This window comes from Lissotriton vulgaris, chromosome 1_1, assembly GCF_964263255.1.
Source record: "Lissotriton vulgaris chromosome 1_1, aLisVul1.2, whole genome shotgun sequence".
Classification (NCBI taxonomy): domain Eukaryota; kingdom Metazoa; phylum Chordata; class Amphibia; order Caudata; family Salamandridae; genus Lissotriton; species Lissotriton vulgaris.
This window is the reverse complement of record NC_141685.1, coordinates 1,245,106,410-1,245,128,294: the sequence shown is the minus strand read 5'-3', so window position 1 is coordinate 1,245,128,294 and position 21,885 is coordinate 1,245,106,410. Positions and strand designations below refer to the sequence as shown.

The following is a 21,885-nucleotide window of genomic DNA, read 5'->3' as shown; positions in this document are numbered from 1 at the left end:
TGGTGCCCCCTTGTCCGCATGTGTAACTTCCCATAACGACTGGACTTTTTACTTGTGTTGTTACACGATCTGCTTTATCTAGTCGGTGAGCACTATTTTCTTTAACAATCTTCCCTATTCCACCCAGGACGTCGCAGCAAGCCGCCACATTTTATATTGTTATTACCCATGTACTTTTTTTATTTCTAGTGTGGTCTGCATTAACTATAGTGGCCGCGCTTATTTAATTCTTTCATTTATGGAGCAAAGCGCTTTCACTTTAGCGGTTGTGCTTATTTATTTATTTCATTTACAGCACGGTCCGCTTTCACTTTAGCAGACACGCTTATTTATTTATTTAATTTGCAGAGCGACCCCATTCACTTTAGCAGCTGCGCTACAAAAGCTTTATTTATTTATTTATTTTTACACATTGTGTATAAGTGCCCGATAAGCACTTTCACTTTAATGCTGGCCACGCCCCTTTCTTTAGACGCTGATCACTGTAACCTGAATACGGCGAGCAGCATCTAAAGAAAGGGGCACGGCCACCATTAAAGTAGTCTCGCATTTGAGCTCTTAGCATTAGAAATTACACTGCCTTTTATATATGGATTGCTTTAAAAAACAAATAAATAAAAGGCATTATCATTTACGATGGCAATAGCTGAAAATCTCGCAATTGTGAGATCTGTTGTATTGAAAATGCTTGTTCTTCATACTACCGTGGGCTTCCTTTGTGTCCCATATTGCAGTTCAAGCCTGAAGGTGCATGTTACTGCTCTTCTGAAGGTGTGTTGGCTATTGTGTGAGAATGACGCTGCGCTTTTGTGTGCCTACTGTTAGGCTGCGTGTGTTTGTAACCTGCGCAGTCTTGTACGTAGGTCCAGTATCTGGGTATCTTCATTTATCAGGGGTTCTGGATAAAATACTTTATCAACATGGAACGCAAACTGTGAATATGTGTAATAAAATCTGAAATACCAATGAACCAACAAGTACAGTTTTCTGTTTGATACTGTCCCAGTTACATGCGCGAGCCCTCTCTGTCACCACCCGCTTCTTTTGTCTCGGACCGTAGGCTGCGCTTGCGCAGTCTAGCTCCAAGATTTAATGTTTCTTAGTATAGGGGCTTTAACCCGCCCCTCTTCTCCATTGGCTGGCTTCCTAAACGGAGGCCAGCCATTGGAGGAGAGGGGCATCACTCCGTTTAAGCCCCGTCTTTTTCTGATTCGGGGGCGTCTTTTTTCGCTTCTTTCTTGTTTTCTTTCTCTGCTCTTCCCATTGTCTGGAATTTTACCTTCCAGCCAATGGGAAAAGGAGAGAAAGAAAACAACGCCCCGAATCAGAAAATGACGCTGCTTTCTCCAAGGCATTTCTGCCTTGCCTCGGAGAAAGATTGTGGTGTCATGACGTGGTCTGAGTGATGCTTGTTTAAATGTGTATTGCTTTTTTCTTTTACTTTGAAACAAGCTCGTTTCAGTTTTGCCCGAGGCAATTTCTTCCCGTCCCTTCCACCCCCGTCCCAGTCCGATGCCTTCTCGCTCGTCCGCTGCCTGCCCCAGCCCCCTCCCGTCTTCAAATGCTCCTTTCTTCAAAGTATGACGTCGCGACTCGCCCACCGCCCGATACCCCCGCCTTGAAATGCTTGTCTTGTTTGAACTCTCCCAACACTTTTTTTTCAGCGCTAAGGCGTTTGAAAGAGACTGTCGCGCGCCCCACGGTGGAGCAGTATGGCGGACGAGGAACCCCCTGCGAAGGGCGCGAGAACATTATCTAGCTGACTAGTTTGCACACCTGCCCCCTCCCGGCATTTCTTTCCCTCGGCCCGTTTTCGCTCCTGCGTTTAATTGGCCTTTGCGCCCCAAGACTAGCTTTTCTTACAAGGTAATTTTGCAGGTCTGCTTCTACCTGAACCAACTCGGAAAGCTGCCGCGCCCCTTGGAAGGCTTCTTGATTATCATGCTCGCGCCTCAGCCAATTATCGAGAACCCTGTCGCAGTCACCAGAACGGAAGCCTGGAAGCAGCCAATCGGTAGACCGCCGGCTTCCAGTGGTAAAATCTAAGGCGAGCCGCGCAAAGGGCCCATGTTAGAGGAGTCAATGCTGGATGAAAAGGGGTCTCTGTGGACTCTAGTGTTTAAGAAAACGATAGCGAGGAGGTTATAGAGAGCATATACTGGTGTTACCAATTGGAGGGGAAGTGAGAGGTTTCGGTAACAGACCGAGTTTATGAGGGCAGTGGGTGGCCTAGGGATTGAATTTTCTTTTTAGCTCAAGAGTAGCTGTTTCTAAGCCAGAATTTCAGGATAACCACTGACTATGCGGCCCCATCGGAGGAGGAGGAAGTGCCGCCTGACCGCAGACCCACCGCCCCGGTCATCACTCCCTTGGCCCCACTGGTGCCTACCTCGCCCACCAGGAGGAGCCTCTGTGACTTGGGCTGTCTGGGAAGTTTCTGTCCGCCTCCTCCTCCCTGCGCGTGCGGCGTAGCCCTGGATGCACCCTGTGCCATCTCCCGGGGGCAGGCGACTCCCCTTAGGGTGCGACAAAGCCGCAAGTAGAGAAGCTGCCGAGTCCTTCCCCCAGCCGGTGAGTGCTCGCTTTTCTTGCCCTTTCCTGCCCCCTGGCTGTGCTTCCTCTCCTGCCCCCTGGCTGGGCTTGCTCTCCTGCCCCCTGGCTGTGCTTTCTCTCCTGCCCCCTGGCTGTGCTTGCTCTCCTGCCCCCTGGCTGTGCTTGCTCTCCTGTTTCCCTGGCTGTGCTTGCTCTCCTGCCCCCTGGCTGTGCTTGCTCTCCTGCCCCCTCGCTGTGCTTGCTCTCCTGCCCCCTTGCTGTGCTTGCTCTCCTGCACCCTGGCTGTGCTTGCTCTCCTGCCCACTCGTTGTGCTTGCTCTCCTGCCCCCTGGCTGTGCTTGCTCTCTGCCCCGTGGCTGTGCTTGCTCTCCTGCCCCCTGGCTGTGCTTGCTCCCCTGCCCCCTAGCTGTACTTGCTCCCCTGCACCCTGGCTGTGCTTGCTCCGCTGCCCCCTGGCTGTGCTTGCTCCGCTGCCCCCTGGCTGTGCTTGCTCCCCTGCCCCCTGGTTGTGCTTGCTCCCCTGCCCCCTGGCTGTGCTTGCTCTCCAGCCCCCTGGCTGTGCTTGTTTCTGGCTCATCGGTCGCAGGGTGTTTCTTTTCCTCGTTTTTGCGCAGGTTTTTTAAGAATATGATATATGAGCACATTAGGGTGGTTTGAGAGTCGAGGCGTTCTTCCATTGATAAGATCTATTCAGATAATTAACTGCCCTCTGCTGCAATTTAGACATGGAATCCACGAAGCCTGTATTCCTGTCAGTCAACGTCACAAAGGAGCTCTCTTTAATGGTGAATGAAAAAAACTAATGGTGCAGAATAATTTTTTCCCCTAGTGATTTGAGTAATCTTGCTATTTCTGTCCAGATGCAATAGGAGGTAAAAAATATGTGTCCCGAATGGATGCCTGGAATAATGTTGGTTCACAGGTGTAGCCCCCTTACCCATTTCGTTCAAGGGTCTCTTCCTGTGCTGTGGACAAGGGGGTCTTGGAGTACATTGCCCCCAGTAGGAGTCCACAATCAAATTGTTCAAGAATTAAAATATGGTGGATAGCCTTGGAAGCTTACCAAAATGCATGCTGTGTCCTAAAACAAGGGAGATTATCTGCTTTCATTTATGCCCTCGTTCCTGCCTAAGGATTATTTAAAGGACCTCAGTTCGAGGACATAAATGCCCCATAGAGAGTGTTTGTTCTCAGAGCAGTGTCTGTGTGTGGCTCTGTGTGTGTAGCTCTGTGTGTGTGTGGCTCTGTGTGTGTGTGTGTGTGTGTGTGGCTCTGTGTGTGGCTCTCTCTGTGTGTGTGTGGCTCTCTGTGTGTGTGTGGGTGCAAATGCAATAGGTCTCGCATTTGCGAGAGATTAAGTTATTGACATTGTAAATGACAATGCCATTTATTCATCTGTTTTCAAAATCAACACATAAATAAAAATATTGTCATTTACAATGCCAATAGCTCTAACTTTTGCAAAGGTGATACCGTTGCATTGTAAATGCTTGTTACAATTTGATCTCAACCAGACCCTGTACGTAGTTTATTTATTGGTGAATATTTATAGACTGCATGGCCCTTGCAGGCCAGCACTGTCTGCAGAACACACGGGAGTTTTCCACTGGGTAGAAAGGAAAGTGCGGATGCGAGACGTGAACTCCAGTCTATTGATGATGGTGGTGTCAATAAATTATAGCTCTCCTTGATTTACCCGGCCCAATGCCGAACTACAGGAATGGTAAAAGCCACCTCAGACCCACCAACTGCCCTGGTATTCAGGACATAATATTTTTGCAGGACAATATTAAATCCACAATATTCTGGCATCAAACCTACAATAAAGAACTTACCAAGGGAATATGTCTTTAGTGGCCTTTCCACTCTAATGCACAAAAACCATGATTCCCTCAACTGAGTATTTCACAGCACAGGTAAATGGAAACTGAGCATGATCAGACCTCATGCAGAAGCATGACAAGACACAGAAGTATCCCAAGTCTTGATGTCTGCAAATGCACAGTTAAATCTGAAGTGAGCAGAAAACTATACTTGCATAACCGGAGTATTTTAGAGATGGAAAGTTTAGTTACGTTACCCACTAAAGTGAGCCAGTCATTGTTTCATTATATTTGCACGTACCCAGGTTCCCTTACATGAATTAGAGGTAGCCCCTTTCTTCTCATATATTCCCTCTCTCAAGCTGCACTAAGGTCAGTGAAGAGATTTAGGGTCAGATGTATCAAAGGGTTTTGCCCATTCTGTGTCTATGGGGAAATCTGTTGATACATATGGCCCTTAGTCCATCACCCACTGATTCGGATGTTTTGCTAAGCCTAAATGCTGGAGGGAGATTACTCATGTGACAGGTGGATATTGGTGAAGCTGACATAGAAAGAGTACATATGGGAAACTCTATAGGAGCTGCAGCAATGGAAGTGTAGATGGGAGAGGCCATCCATGGCCCCATCATACTGCAGCCTAAGCCATCTTCAGACATGTAGGGATCCATTACACCAATTAACCAAAGATAGAATAGCCAGGAGCAACCAAGCTATGGGATTCCAAGCAAATTCTGGGGCCGATTATGATCGCGGACGGACTTGCGTCCGTCCGCGATCATTGAGGAGGAGGGGACGTCCGCATGGGCTGCGGAGTCCCCTCCTGAGCGATTAGGATGTGACCGCCACCCTGGCGGTCACATCCTCTATTTTTAACATTGCCGCGGGTGCGGCTTCAAGCTGCACCCGCGGCAATGTTAAAAATGCACGCATTGCATTTGCATGCAGAAAGAGGCAGGCACCGCATGGTGCCTGCCGCTTTCTGCATGCAAATGCAGGGGGGTACCATAGGTACCCCCCATGTGCACCCCCCACCCCCCCTTCACCTAGGGGGCCCGCAACAGGCCCCCTAGGTGAAGATCCGTATGCTTTTCCACGGCGGAAAACCCGCCGCGGAAAAGCACTTTTAAAATCCCATCCTGATATGGCGGACGGTGTCTGAGAGACACCGTCACCATATCAGAGCTTTTCCGCCGCGGTTGTAAGCCGACCGCGGCGGAAAAGCTGCGGACGGAAACCAGGACCCACCAGCCATCCTAATGTGGCGGTGGGTCCTTGGTCAGTCCGCTGCGGTTTTTCCGCATCCTCGGGGCCGGCGGTGGCTTCCGCCGGCCCCGAGGATGCGGAAAAACCGCAATCCTAATGACCCCGTAAGTTTGTTCCTCAAAACCAGAAAAGAAGGAGATGAAGGAATACGTTACTCCCTGTTATCTACGTGGGAGCTGGAGGCTCTTCAGCAGGGGGTTGATTTGGGTAAAATATTTACAGGCATGGTAAGTACCTCAAATTCTGAGTTTTTGTCTTAAAAACAAATGCTTACGTTTGGAATTAGTGCTTCCTTAACAGAGGTCCATATGTCTCGGGAAATGCAGCGCATTATTATCCAGGTTAATATCCAATTCTTAATCTTGATTTCTTTACAAGTATTGTAATTTAGTTGCCTACTCGTAATCTTGGCAACACACTTTGTGCCATCAATCGAGCAAATTCGACTTGTGCACCAGACTGCAAGAAAGTGTCAACAGCAAGCGCATGACTGGCACAGTGTCTCTGGTGACAGGGGGTCATCTGCTATCAACATGGCAGAAGAAGCAGCAACACAGCCTACCAAAGGCGTGCCTTCGGAAGTGGAAGGCACAGAGGTTCAGAGAACAACTAGTATTGAAAGGGGTCTTCTGCTACCGGAAGTATCATATGCAGCATGGGGTACAAGCTGGCAAGCAAAGGTCCTTAGAAGCATTTGGTGTGTGAGACACAGCTATCTGTATTCTGGGTGTAATAATGTCAACAAAGCTAAGCTTAAGTGAAAAGTGTTCACTTTTGGATTGCACTGACAACAATTTACTGCAAACACTGGCAAAGCCAACAGGTCTGGCTTGCATTTTAAGTCCTGACTAGAACAGTAAAAACAGGCAAAAAATGATTGCTTTCTCCATACAGTGCATCTGTGAGCTAAAGAATGCAATGGTACTTTTAAGATGTAAAGCGGTCTTATATGCTTTGCAAGTCAAGCACCTCGAGGAATACAAATAATACACCAAACAGCCGGTAAGTGAGGAATACTCCAAGCACACTTTAAAGAACTGGAAACAATAGGTCTCATACATAACCGTGCTATCAAGTCAGAACTAAAAATAAATTATTGCTTCTATGAATAAAGAGAGCCTGGACCTTGAAACCGAGAGCTATTGGTTGGGTCTGAAACAGAGTCACATCACTCTCAGTAGGAAAGCACCAGCCCTCATTAGGAAAGCAGTACATTAAAATCAGTGCCACACCTCTGAGCAAACGCCACTTCCTCCCACAGGACTACTTTCACAACGTGCATTAGGTGCAGATGTGGGTTTGTTGAGCCCTGTCGGAGGTGAAGAAGGGAGGAGGTGTGTGATGATTGTGGTTAGGCATCACTAGATACCTAAGGAAGACTTGGAATTGAAAGAAGCAGTGCCTAATTTGAGACGGTGGCGTCTGGTGCTCCGCACCTGCACTTAATTGTCAACACCGGAACTTATGACAGTCTGCCATGGTGCCGTTGTTTGAAGTGCACAACAAAAGCTCTTTATTAAATGAATATACATTAAAAATCACTAACACCTGCCTTCCAAGTCATTTGTATAGCTTTGTGGACCTGCGATAGTCTGAATGTTCACACTTGTAGGAATGTGATGCTTGGTAGTTGTATTGGTACTGTCATTGGCAGCGGCAATGGGTGACGCAAGCTGTAATGGACAGACGAGGGCCCTGGAACATATTATTTTTACAATTTAAGCACTGTATATAGGTAGACCATGCTGCTGAATGAACAGGACACTCTCGATTTTAAATGATTGTGCCCCACTGCACAGATTCATGGGGGCGTTCTAAAATGCCATCTATGACGTCTGCTTGATCTTTAAAAAAAGCTCTTGTGCCACCTATAGTTACCTGCGGCACCACACTGTATTTCTGTAAATGGCATGGGGGCGTTCTAAAATGCCATCTATGACGTCTGCTTGATCTTTAAAAAAAGCTCTTGTGCCACCTATAGTTACCTGCGGCACCACACTGTATTTCTGTAAATGGCCTTGAGAGGGTTTGAGTTTTGAGTTATTCATTGCAGCTGCAAGTTCCACAAGTGGCCTCATTAACAAACGGCACTTTATATTACAATTTGTAGTACTACATACTGTACTACAAATGGCAATTCACAAACTACGTGCAGAGTTTTAAGCCTCTGCACTGCCTATGCTTATATATACATTTTAATAGTAAATAAGGTTGGGAATGGAGGAAGTGGATGGGAAAAGGGACAAACTACAAAACGGGATGAGATTAGGAAGGCGTTAAAGAGTTTTACGGAGGGACAGGGGCGGATTTAGCGAGGGAGGCCACCCACTCGCACAAGAGTAAGCCAATTGCTTTACTCGGAGGGTGAAACATGTATCTTACACCTTGGTAGAAAATTTACACTCGGAGTTTATGAATTACAAAAAGTAGTTCACTTACTCAAAAATATAAATTACTCAAAAGTGTAAGTTACCTTTTGTGAATCAGGCCCGTGGAGTTAAGGATGAAACTAATGAAGTTCACACGTAGCGGGTACAGGTTGGAACCACCTGCTGGCATAGGCCTTCTTAACTGTGAACTGGGCACCAATTCTACATTCCCTCCCACTAGGCTCAGGCCAACGATTGACCTGGTGCACATTCAAGTTCAGTAGGTACACAGGTGTAGAACATTAGATATATAGTAGAGGTGCCTACAGAATACTGGAATTCACTCTCACCTGGATTAACCTGGGCTTTGGCAGAATTTGGGATGTGCAGCAGCATCAGCAGCATGAACGGAATCAAGGGCAAGGACATCATTTTCCATCAAATGATTTCTGTGCTCGCCAATCTAGAATGCGCAACAGGAAAAGAAAAACAACAATGAAACCAATACCAGATTTTCAAAAAGATCAAAGTGATTATGTCAGTCTTCATACCAAAATTCTGCATCACTCGTGCATGCGATTCATACTTAAGAAGAACTTGTTAATAAGAGATGACAATTAACTTCAGAATACCTGACAACTTGAACAAAAACCTCACTGTGTGAGGAGGGGCGGGCCCTTGGAGGGGGTGGGGACTCATGCCAAGAAGTACCTAGGAGGGACTTTTGCACCCAAGCCCGCCTCCAAAAACAACCCTTAATGGATGCTCGCAGTTCAAAGTCCCAGAATACGAGCTGGAAATACTCCATTTACAGTATTTATTTATATGTTTTATAGAGCACGAACTTGACCCGTTAGCGTATCAGAGAGCTTTGCAGAGTCATAGAGTTGTACAAGAGGCATGGGATCACAAGAGTATACCATAAATTAGGGAGGGTGGGGGGGTGCTGAGTACAAGAGGGATGGAAGTATACAAAATACAGTTAATATTACAGTTGCTGAGGACCGGCCCCAGGGTCTTGGTAGGGCGAAAGGTCGACGGAGGGAGGCAATAGTCTCTGTGGTGGTTGGGGGAACGGGGTTTGGCCGAGGAATTTACCCATGAGGAAGGATTTGGCCTCCTTTTTGAAACGTGCAAGAGAGGGGATTCTTCTGATGGAGAGTGGGAAGGCGATCCATATTCTTGGTGCAGCCCCAGCGAACGCCCGATTATAGGTTTTTTCTTCCAAAAGTGTGCAGGTTGGAGTAGGAGGTCACTGGCAGACTGTGAGTTTCTGATTCCTCCCGATACCACAAGTTTATGTGCAAGATATGCAGGGGAGTTTGAGTGTAGAGCCTTGTGTGTGATGCATGCTAGCTTAAGTTGTATTCTGGCCTCGAGAGGAAGCCAGTTCAGCGCTTTCAGATGAGGAGAAATGTAATCAAATTACCTTGTGCCGGTAAGTAGTCTGGCCGCTGCATTGAGGCAGGCTTTTAAAGGTGCTAGGGAGATCTTGGGTAAACCAGAGAGGGTGGAACAGCCATATTCCAGTCTAGAAATGACTAGTCCTTGGACTGCCAGTTTTAGGTCGGGAGCGTCAAGGAAGGGTTTCAGTTTCCATAGCTAGCTCAGGTGGAATTTGGCAGATTTGGTCATTGAGTTGATGTGGTCTCGCATGTTCAAGTTGCAATCCAAGGTTATTCCCAGAGATTTGGCCGAGTCCACAATGGTCGGCTGTGATGGCTTTAATCCATGTCTGGATCTCAGGGTCGGTTTTAGGAGGGGAAATTAGAAGAAATTCTGTTTTCTTTGCGTTTAGTTTGAGTTGGTTGGAGGAGAGCCATTGGACGGTCAGCTTCAGTGCCTCATTCAGGGAGAGAATCTCCTCGAGAGAGTAGATCTGAGTGTCGTCGGCGCACATATGGTTGGAGATATTTGCGGTGCGAAGGACTTCGGCAAGGGGTTCTAAATAAAGGTTGAAGAGGGTGGGGGACCGGGTTGACCCTTGAGGGACTCCAACCGTGACCGTAGTGGGAGCGGACAGGTTGCCATTAATTAGGAATCTCTGAGATCGGTTTTGGAGGAAGGATCTAAACCATTCAAAGACAGGGCCATCTAATCCCATCCTAAATTTGAGGAGTCCCAGTAGCTTCCCAGGGTTGACCGTGTCGAAGGCCGAGGATAGATCTAGGAGGATTAGGAGACAGGTTTTGCCTTGGTCAAGGGCTTGGAGGGCATCATCAACAATGTGGAGCATGGTGGTTTCAGTGCAGTGTCCAGGTTCGAATCCAGATTGGCAGTCATCGAGTAGGTGGAAGTTGTTGATGTGATGACTCAGTTGCAGTTGCATACATTTCTCCAGCACTTTAGCTAATAGAGGAATGTTGGAAATAGGTCTGAAATTGTCTGGGGAGGCTGGATCCAACCACAGCTTTTTCAGAATGGGGAGGACTTGGCCTGCTTTCAGGGAGTCGGGGATTGATCCCTGCTGGAGAGAGGCGTTAATTATCGCAGTCCAGCTAGGAATAATGGATTGGGCGGCGGCAGCTAGACAAGGGTTTTTAGCCTCTTTTCCCTGCCACCGTGCGCTATCGGCTCCTCACCAGGTGACCATATGATGGGAGCCGATATCGTGTGTCACACAGTGGCACCGTTGCGAATTGGCAGGTCTTTTTCAATTCTCTGTTTATTCCGATAGTTGCAGGTGGTGGGCACCGGTACTCATTATTAATGGCAGGGAACTGTTTCTAATCGTCAGACTTTCGCTCAAAACAAGAGAAACAGAGACAGAAAAATAGGAAAGAAGGAATAATAAAAAGAGAGGAAAACTGGGACAAAGAGAGAAATTAAATATGGAAAAACCTCCAGTGGCTAAAGAGAAGGGAACTGGAGGTAAATAAAGACATGAGGCGTAGGTATGACTAGGCTGCTGTTTTATTCGACAACCCCAGTATTTGACAGCAACATACTTCTAAGACTAACTTTGGTCACCTGCATTTTTTAAAACAAATTAGGCAGTGATTATCTGATGATGGAAAGTAATGTTATTCCAACTGAGGTACCACTTAAAGGGCAATTAACAATGAGGCTGAAGTGAGTATCTGCCCATGGTTGGTCTTTCTGAAAAAGATGTTTTGACTTTCATTAAAGCAATGTAAATGGTGCACAACAACATGCAAGACAAAACATTTTCCTGCACCTGTTGTGGCCCATGTGTTGTAATTAGGTGGTCGCTACAGAGTCAAAACTTCAAGAAACGACACCCAAGGACGGTACAAACTGTTATATGACTAGTTGGAGGTGGTGGGCACTGGCCCTCATTTTTAGAGACCAGAATTTATTATTCATCATCAGACGTTGATCGACAGTAAGACAGAAATGGACAGGAAAGGGAAAAAGGAGAAGGAGAAAGGTGGAAAAACATGAGCAACATCCTTCTATCGTCTTCCATTGATTAAGAGAGGTACTCCTTAAGCCGTGAGAAAAGTCTTTAGGACGAACCACGTGTTGGCTGTTGGATGTTGCTGTTATCCAGTGCTTGTGCTTGAAATAAACTCACACTATCAGCTTGCTGTTGACAACATTAATCCACAAAAAAACCTACATGAACTCATGTATTCAACTTTCTAACACTACTAAAGAAATGCTTTTTGAGAGCTCCTATATCATTTGTTGTAGTTCCTTTACCTCTACTGGTCCACAAACACTAAAAAAAACCTACTTGCTTTACCTCTGCCCTTCCTTCAACCTAAAAAATTCTTACTGTTCCGTATCCTTACCCAGCCGCGGCCCATGCAATTAAGAGCAGTGGGGCCATGTTGTGGGGGGGTTAGGGAGGGAGGGGACGATTGCGACCGTCCTTCGAAATCACCCTCCTTCCCACCCACCGGGCCCCACCGCCCTATCGCTCCTACCTGCACAGCCACGGCTGCCCTTACTGGTGCTCTAAGACTCCTTAATAGACTCCTTTATAGATGTAATAAATCTTAATTATCCACCTAAGGTACTTGCCTGACACTTTGGGTGCATTCGCTTGTCAGGTGAGACCTCATTTGTCCTTAAAGGCATTAGCCACAACTTGCACTACGCTGTTGTATCAAGTGTGAGCGGCCACTTAAGTCCAGAACCTGGTTGTTCACCTATGATCCAGTGATTACAAGGTCCTCTTCTAACCTCTCAGCATTACTTTAATGTAAGAGTGTGTCAAACAAGTTTGAGTCAACATTTGAGAAGTTGTGACTTACTCATGATCTACCATGAGACAAGGGCTCCAGTAAGATCCTAATTAAAAATTCTACACCGGGCTCCACCTCAAATTAAGGCTCTTGAGGTGATAGGTGTATACAGCTCCTTCCAGACTTCAACATAATCTCAGTCTCTCTCATCCGCTGGAAATAACCCAGCCTTCAGACAGTTCTAAGCTCGACATTTCCTGAGGACATCACAGTGACTGTGGTGCTTCGAGCTGTTCCTAGATTATTCCTTTAAATTAAAGCATATGTGGCATTCTAAAAGACCAAGCTCAAATGTAAATACCAGAGGAGACTAAACAGAAAACCACTCTCTAAAGATACCCAGTCCAAATCATAATTAAGGCACAGTCCAGCTTCTGGCCAGTTACACTTCTGCCAAGAAGTTCTGAAACATAGTTCAGCGGATTTACACATTCTAGGTTCTACACATCCTTTTCGCTAAATTTGCGGGTTTGATTTTCTTGACTATTATTTCTACGTAACAGGTTAACTGGTTATGGACTTGAGATTTTGCAATAAGTCAAAGGATGGATAAAACCACAGAATGCCGAGATGAACCGTATGTTCTTTACTGCATATGACTACTGCGTAAAAGCATTTCATAAATAAATACAGGATGTAGCTACGTGCAAAATACTTCAAAGTTGTGGTGGGCCACAAATGCCTCCTAAAGGCAAAATGCTTCCAGGCCTTGATTTACGGCCTGTTGTGGTAAGAACGTTCGTTAAGAAGTCCCACAATACATTTTTCAGTCTAAACTCACCACAAAGAGCTTTCAGTCGACATGGTTATGGGAATGGACTGTGGGGATGAAAGCCCTCGCATATCTGTCCGGTTCCTGTTCGTCTTTGTCTTATTTTTTTTTTTTTTATTTATAAAGTTTTATATAGCGGGAACTTGATCCCGAAGGATATCAGAGCGCTTGACAATTTGAGGCAAAGGTAACAAATCAGAACATTAGTCCAACATGGGGAATCTAATGGGCATTGAGATGTTTACTCCTCTCAAAATAGGAATGGTTGTTGTATTAAAAATGCATAGATAGAGTGAGGGCCATAGATAGATAGAGGGCGATAGACAGATAGAGTGAGGGCGATAGATAGAGTGAGGGCAATAGATAGATAGAGTAGTAAAAGTATTTCCCCTCGTTGCACCTCCTCACCCCTCCTCTGGGGAGACGTAAAATTCTGACACATTTCCAGGTTTACGAAACGTGTAAATCTGGGAATGCAACTGAATCCATGAGTTTTGCTTGGGAACACCCAGAGCAACACCTATTGAACGCCATTTCCCTAAAAAGTGCTGCGTAAAAAGGGGACGTATGTAAAAGGACACAAAAGGGTGGCTATACGTGTTCTTGTAATTAAGGAGCACCACACTGCGCCACAGGTGGGTCACAAAACCTGCCACACCGACGGCATAATGGGCTTGAAATATGCCCCAGAGTGCGCTTTGGATCCAACTAGAGGAGTATTACTCATTTCATGCTATTGGCTGTCTGGTACATCATTATGCTGTCTAAATGCTCTTTTGGAATGCATGAGGGACTCCTTTAATTCTGGACAGTGTGCTCAATCAACACACTGCTTGTCACATTCAATTATTTCCAGTATGTGTTCTAGACACAAAGCAATAATTTTTTGTTACTTTTTCCCAGCAATGGAAAAGCCAAGAGTGGTGGATTTAATGTGATGATAAACATTTGTATAAGGAATGTATGTACCAAGAATTTGTGAGTGCCTGCATTTTCACGTGTCGGCACATTAAGGCCAGACTATTGGCTTCGTCAATTCTTGTTTTACTTAAACCCACTGAGAAGAGTGGCTTTTCCCATGAAAATGTGCTCGGTCCCCATAACCGGGGTATTATTTTCTACCCATGATATGTGCATAGTGTGAGCCGTGTGGCACGTCACCCAACTGTGGGCGATAGGGACATTGTGAAGGGGGAATGGCGCTCTATGAAGGACACTGTGTGTTTCTGAAGTAAATGGCATTGCCCATTTAGGTTGTCTTTGTTTAATCTGTGGATATAAAAATCTATAGTCCCTGGTCCTTGGTGATCTCCTCCAGAGACTACAGAGAAGAAAAGTGGGCTCAGAGGAACATACATCTCATTACGCCGGTGAGCTTCTCCCTTACCACAGCATCTATTGTGATCTATTGTGTTGTGTGAACATTATTTACCAGCCTCACTTGAGAGCATCACATTTCGGTGAAAAATAATTTACATATCTTTTTCGGTCGATGAGACTATCCCCAATTTTGCAAGGAAGCCTTGAAAATAGTAGAAAGTCCATGAAGTGGTAACCTGCCCTGATCCGAAGCTTATGCACAGTTAAAAAAACACGAATCTTAGGTTGATGACAGCTTACAGAGTGCACTGGGTTCCTGCTATCTAGCTACCCAGTGTAAGATCTCAGTCCCTAAAACTGTACAATGGTTCCCCAATTGGCAATATCTTTGGCATCCCTGTAAGTCTATAGTACCTAGGGCATGGGTACTGAAGAGGGTCCCTAGGGGCTGCAGCATGTATTGTGCCACCCTAAGGAACCCCTCACCTAACTCATGCACCCTGCCAATGCGGGCTGCATGTCTTGGCGCAGACAAAAGTAAAAACAGGACCTGGCATACATCCCTGCCTGCAGCATAGGTAAGCCACCCCTAAAGCAGGCTTTACAGCCCTAAGACAGGGTGCACTACACTACTTGTGTGGGTACAGCTGCAGGAGCAGATATGCCCCTATGATGTCTAAGTCAATTCTTAGAGATTACAAGTGACAAGGGAAGCTATTTTAAGTACAGTGTACATGTGCTGGACACTAGGAAAAACGAGTTCCCTAGCTACATGACAGCTTCACTGAAACCAAAAATGTTTGGTATCAAACATCTTGTATTATTAAACCCCCGCTGATTTCAGTGATGGATTTATTTATACATGCACCCAGAGGGCATCCTAGAGATGCCCCCTGGAAACCTACCAACTACTAGTGTCCAGGCGGACTGGTTCTGACCAACCTGCCACCACAAATGAGTTTCTGACCCCCCCAGAGGTGACAGCCCACACTCTCAGGATGCAGGAACAAAGCCTGCTCTGGCAGAGGATGTTTTACATCCCCTCCAGCAGGATGACCCGTAAATTAGCATTCCAAGGCAGGGAGTTTCAAAGAACCCACTGCCTTTGTTATGCAAATCTGGTTTCCCTCTTGCCAGGGCCTATTTGGCGCCCGGACAGGTGGGAAAATTAGTAGTCAGAGAGGCATGATTACTCTCAGGCTAGTTCCACCCCTAAGGTGTGCTATCTGATGTGGACATGAACATTAAGTCTGCCGTCTTGGTGATGGTTGAATTAGGAACTATGGGACACAGTTATGCCCACTGTGAGAAGCTGGCCTGGTATATACTTCCCACTAGTTATAGTGGGCACCTTGTACCATTCCAAACAACCCTTATTGATCATTAGGTTAAAGACAACCCTTAAAGAAAATTATCCTAGTCGTAGCTGTCTCGAAGGAATGTAAAGCAGCCTGTTTTACCAGTCTATAAACTCCTGTATGACCAAATGAAAGGAGAACTACACAAGGAATATATAAAATATATGTATTTATTACTAAACACTCTACTAACCTCTTTATGAGATTAGAGAACAAAGCACACAATAATAAATCACTAGAACGACAGTAAATAGCACAATACACAGTGGGCCCCGGGGGGAGACCAAACCATATACTAAGAAATTGGTATAACAACCACGACTTGACTAGACACAGTGCCTAGAGCACGTGGAATCACTTAAACCCCAATGAACCACCCAAGGTGGTGACACAGGGGACCCACGGGGACGCGTGCAGTGTGAGAACACATCTTGGAGCTCTGTACAACTCTATGGGAAAGTCGCGGTTGGGATTTTAAAGTTTAGGGACTTAGGAGAGGACTTTGAACAAACCCTTTTAAACTTCAAAGGTTCTAAGGCCAGCACCCATGTGAACACCGGAGTACTCGTGTTACCTAACCCTGGGAAGCCGGGTGCATAGATGACAAATGGTGTCGGTAATCTTTGTAGTTTTCAATGGCGTGATGCTGCAAAGTGCTGCTGCCATGAAGAGGAAAAGTGTCTGGTGTGATTTAAGCCTGGATCGGACCTGAGAAGAACCTGAAAGCAGAGGGACAGAGTTTGAGTCACTTGCCAGTTACCAGAGGCTCCGTAGACGAATGCCCACCGATGTCGGGTGCTTCAGGTGAGCAGAGGTGAAGCTTGACTCTGCAGCCACGAGGACCAGGAGACGTCGAGGATGACCAAAGTCCACAGAGGAGCTGTCCGACGAAGGATGTCAAGTGCTGGGTGGTCAGTGTCCGGATTGAACACCAACAAGCCTTGGCAACTGCAACCGACACCTTCAGAGATAAGATGCTTCGTTGACGACCAGCAAGGACCTGGGGACTCCCCAAGCAATGGAGAGTCAGGGCACATTCGGAGCAACCAGATAAGCCCACTGAAAGTTAAAGTTGCCTTCACAGGGACCCACAGGCCAGCGGACCAGGGATCGCGAAGGGACCTCAAGAGGAATCACAAAATACTAGCCCACGGAACACTCGTGGAGTGCATGCTGGTAATCTTCAGTGGAATCACTGCTCAGGGTCTGGACTACAAGTAGCCCACAGCACAGCATCAGGGGTCTCCGGAAAGCAGATGCTTCTGCAAATGGACACGGTGCCCAGGGGTTCGGGTTGCATGGTCCCCACAAGGCATAAGGGTCTCAGGTTTGCTGAGCACACTAGTCGACCTTTGGGACACTTGGAAACCCACCTCCTGTGTTGCAAAAGTCTTCGAAGTCCTCAGGAGCTTCAGAGTTGCAAACCGTTCAGATGCGTCTTTGGTGCCTGCTCAGCAGGGGAGTAACTCCTTTACTCCAAGGGAGATTCTTCAGTCATCCAACGCAGTGTAGACAGTCGAAATACTTGGTTTTTGTAGCAGAGTTATGACTAGATAAATCTAAAGTCCTGTAGCAAGGGGTTCCTACTTTATACCCAAGGAAGGAGTGAGACAAACTCTGGGGAACCCCCTATGGGAGGGTCAGGACAGAGGGGAGGCTACAACCATGTCCTTTGTCCAGTTTTGTGCCAGAGCAGGAGCAAATGGCTCCTGCAACCGGTTTGAGCTGGACTATGCACAGGGACACCATATGTGCCCCAGTGCAGACATCAAAGCACTCTCAGAGTGCACCCACCCAGCCTCAATACACTAAAGCCTGTCTCGGAGGTGGTTACACTTCCCTGTGACAGGAAGCCTATTGTTCAGCCTTCCCCTGCCGGAGTTTCGTCCAGCAACAGGAGGGAAGGCTTGTGTCTGTGGCTGGCAGCATCTATCTAGGAGGGTGGAATCATACCTCCCACACCAGTTACTGGTATAGAGGTAGGATTCCAAGGTGTTTGACAGCAAACACGACAGGTTTCTGCAAGTCCTTGTTGGCACAGTCACCACAGTCCAATTTCAAAACCACACTCCGATATTCCGGAAAGGATGTTCCAACCATGTTTATTTCTCAAATTATATTCATTTCTCCAGTGATGCAGCCTACACGTGTTTCGTCATGATTATTCTCATCACATTGACTTCCTCAGGGCTACAACCCAAATAAACATAAAGTCCCATAAGTTATTAGGACCCACCTTCGCCCAATATCATTAAACCAATAGTATAGATTAGGAAAAGAATAGGCTGAGTTAAGGGTCCCTGGTGGAAAGAAGAGAGTATTAAAAGATAGCGGAATCCAAGCCGTTCACATGCTTCTCCTCCAGCTTGTGCAAAGTAGAATATGTCCATTACCAGAGTTAGGAAAAGAATCATCATAGCTTAAAACACATTGCACGTCTCTATCTATGTAATGAATGATGGTCACCTGTTATTTCTTTACACTCTTCAATGGCTTAACTGTCCCAGTATAAGGTACAATCACAACACCTGAAATCATAATAAACCATATTGAACACACTGTCACAATAATGGCCACATAACGTACAATCCATTCTTTAGTCCGGTCCCCAAACAGAGAGTTCCTCAAACCCCTACGATACAGTTATCTCCTCAGCCACTTAATTTGTGGAATACACACAGCACAATAAGGCACTCAGTTTGTGCCTCGCAATATTCTACTTGTACTAATTTTCACCATTTCTGCGTACCTAAATAAGAATCCTTCACTATATTCCTTGTAGTGTTTGTATCATCTCAAACCATGGCATCAGCAATCATTCAGTGCTGAAACCAAATAATAAAATAAAAATAAATCATATAATATAATCAAGCCATATTGTCACCCCAATTCTCGTATTCATCTCTGTCCAACTCACCCTCTTGCTCCAAATCTCGGTGTACGCCAGATTACTCCCACAGACTTCAAATATCCAAATACAATTTCTATAAGAATATAACAATACTCATATTCTCAATAATTATCATATATACAAGAGTTAAAACACCACAGTAATGTTGTTGCGCAAACTTGAGGCTTACCTATAAATAGGTAGTGAATATCTTCCCTATTCCATATATTCTCCTAATACCTCCACAAAGTCCTAAGGTTCATAGTACAAATTTCTACAAAAAAAAATGTGACAGTAATCACATTCCCAGTAAGTGGCGTTAATTATAAAACAAAACGTTAACCTTCTTAGTAAATTGCAGCGATGCCCTGTCCTTACCGGAAAACAGGTAGCGCTTATCTCCACTATCCGCACTAATAACTCCCAAATTTTCAAGATCCGCAATTCCAATTTCTAAAACAAGAGTAATAATAGACTATTCTCAGTAAGTATCTTAATTCCTAAAGCAAAAGCTAACCTTCATACTAAATTGAGGCATTCCTCGGTTCTTACCGGCAAACAGGTAGCGCGTATCACCACTATCCCGTACTGGCGTCTAGTTTAGGCGCCATCTTAGAGTGTCTAATATAGGCCAAGAGGCGCGGGCACCATCTTAGTGTGTCAAAAGTTGGCAAAGTGACTCAAATTTGTTACGTTCATCCTCCATAAGGAATACAATATCACGTCTCACCCAGCATACCTAATTAGCTCTATTTATAACTGAATATATACACAAATTTGCAAACTAAATATCGGCATACTGGCGTCCAACTTGGGCGCCATCTTAGAATATCTAATGTCAGCCCAGAACCGTGGGCGCCATCTTTGAAAATCAAAGTCGTAATATTACTCAAATTTGTTGAGTATATCTCCCTCTATACGGGTTGTTATATCTCATCTCACCCTGCATTCCTGATTACCTTGACTGATAACTTTATATATACACGACTTCGCAGATTAAATACCGGCAAGAAATTCTGCAACATTTTAGGTGTCCCACCGAAGCCATCTTGTAACATACAAGTTGGCTTTATTTACTATCAGATATACCTAAAACCGTTCCAATACTGCCAAAGTTTGTTTACTGTACGTCCCAATATTCACAAAAAGTCAGCACTATATATCAAAAACGGTTATATCTGTCAACCTTATTTATTACTCGAATTATAACTGCACCATAACCAGACTGTGTCTTGCATGGAATTCATATTCTACATTATACCAAATTCATCACAACTTAATCTAGGTAATCACCGAAACGTGGGCGGGCACTCCCTTGGTTTATTATACTGCTCCAAAATAAATGAATAAAATAAGTCTTTCATAGATATTCGCATACAGCTTCATGAAGAGTGAGAGAGCGGATATATTAATGCAGGTGTGACGTTTTGAAAAAGAAAAGAAAAGTAAAAAGAGAGAGAGAGAGAGAGATAAAGGTGCATACAGATACAAAAGTTGAAATTAATACATGAATTAAGCAATCCACCAAAGAGAGGTGAAGGTAACAGTTAATAATATTCCCACAATGGCGACTAGTGTATTTACATATTCATACCCAATTTACCAGTATCACGTAGTGAGTATAATCAATGAAACTGTCACTAAATTAGCAGGGTTCTAAATAACAATTGATTTTTACACAGTGATAAATAGTGCCCGAAAGGCGGCAGAGTGTCTCATAGTATTCAGCATTACAGCATTCAGACATTCCATAACTAAAAATCATATATATATTCACATCCGAAATCATCAAGTTCTGAACAGCATGCGGAGTAGTGTGGCTCACTGGTTAGAGGCGGCAGACCCAGAAGCAGAGGTCGGCCCGGGACCAGGGTTCAATTCCCGGCGAAGCAGGTTTGGTTGGGCCAATGTCAGCGGGCTCGATAAATCTCGCCTTCTGTGCCACTCTAACCATGGGTTCCACTCAACAACTCTGGGCAATAGCTTGCTTAAACTCCACAAACGGCCCCAAAAGGGACCATCTCACAGGGAAAGCCAGGACGGGTTTCCCAGCGTTATACAGCGCCAGGAAACCTACGGGTAGCAGTGCGCTTTACAAGCTCAAATACATTTACATTTATGAGCCGCAATTGGGTACCTAGTATCCCCATTTTTCCATGCTCTAAAATGTTCTACCATTCTGTCACGGAGTCTCCTGAATGTACTCCCGACATAAATTTTACCACATGAGCAAGCTATAACATAAACCACAAAGGTGGTATCACAGTTTCTAAAGTTATTAATCCCAGAGGTTTCAGAACCGTTAAGATCCATGATATTGGAAATGGAAGAGTTGTAGAAATCGGTGAGAGCATGGACTTCAGATAAGTCTGAATGTGGAGAGAGGGCCTGATTACAGCGGGTTGCTAGTTCAGCTGTATTGAAATCTCTGAGATCCCTTTTCCAGATCCTTGGTTTGGTTTTTAGTGTCTTACTCCGGTGAACCTCCGAGCTGATATGGAAGGAAATTATGTGAGGGTCTGACCAATCACATGGTATGATGGAATCCAATGAGATGGATTGACCTTTGGAGATGATGAGATCTAAGGTTTCCCCTTTAGTGGTAGTAGGTTGGTCACAATGTTGATTCAGATCGTGGTCGAGCAAGAAGGATTTTAGGCATGAGACTGCATGATCATTAGTGTTAGACCAGTGAAGGTTAAAATTTACAAGGTAGATGTGGGACTGGGCTGAGTCTACATTGCCCGAGATGATTTCCAATAATTGTTCAATGAAGAGGAGATTGTCGCCTGGGGGATGGTAGAATGAGTGTAGTTTGCAGACCAGATGATTGTGGGAGGAGATACTGAGGCAAAGGTATTCGCATGCTACCGGCGAAGATGACTCTTAAAGGAAGACTGCAAGTGTACTCCGGTGTATACAGGCTAGGCCACCACCCAGCTTCTTGTCTAGACGAATTATGTCATGGGTGGGGGGTACCAAGAGGTCGAGAATTGGAGTGGACGAAGATTTGAGCCAAGTTTCTGTGAGGATAATTATGTCTATCTCATTCTGTTGAATGAGGTCGAAGATCGGAGGCGTGCTTGCTAGCAGACCTACAATTAAGTAGTATGCATTTGAGTAGAGTCGTGCTATGGGGGGAGGGGTCTGTGAGATGTGGTATGGCTGAATCAAAGAACAACCCCGGAGAATAGATTCCGTAGGCTGCAGAGGGGCTCAGCTCATGCATAGGCACCCTCACATAAAACCCAGCAGCCTGCCCCATAGGGGTGACTGATGGGTTCATATGTGCAGTGATAAAGTAGATATAGTGAACCTAT

General features: G+C 45.5%; 1 protein-coding gene across 1 annotated transcript in view; it reads right to left on the bottom strand.

Moving 5' to 3' along the window:
* The window catches only part of DDR2 (discoidin domain receptor tyrosine kinase 2), a 631,189-nt gene that overhangs the window by 450,469 nt on the left and 158,835 nt on the right, over positions 1-21,885 (bottom strand). The window contains exon 2 of the mRNA XM_086964525.1: positions 8,362-8,474. Within this exon, the coding sequence (XP_086820651.1) occupies positions 8,362-8,443 (82 nt within the window). The 5' untranslated portion in view covers positions 8,444-8,474. The remainder of the gene's footprint in view (positions 1-8,361; positions 8,475-21,885) is intronic.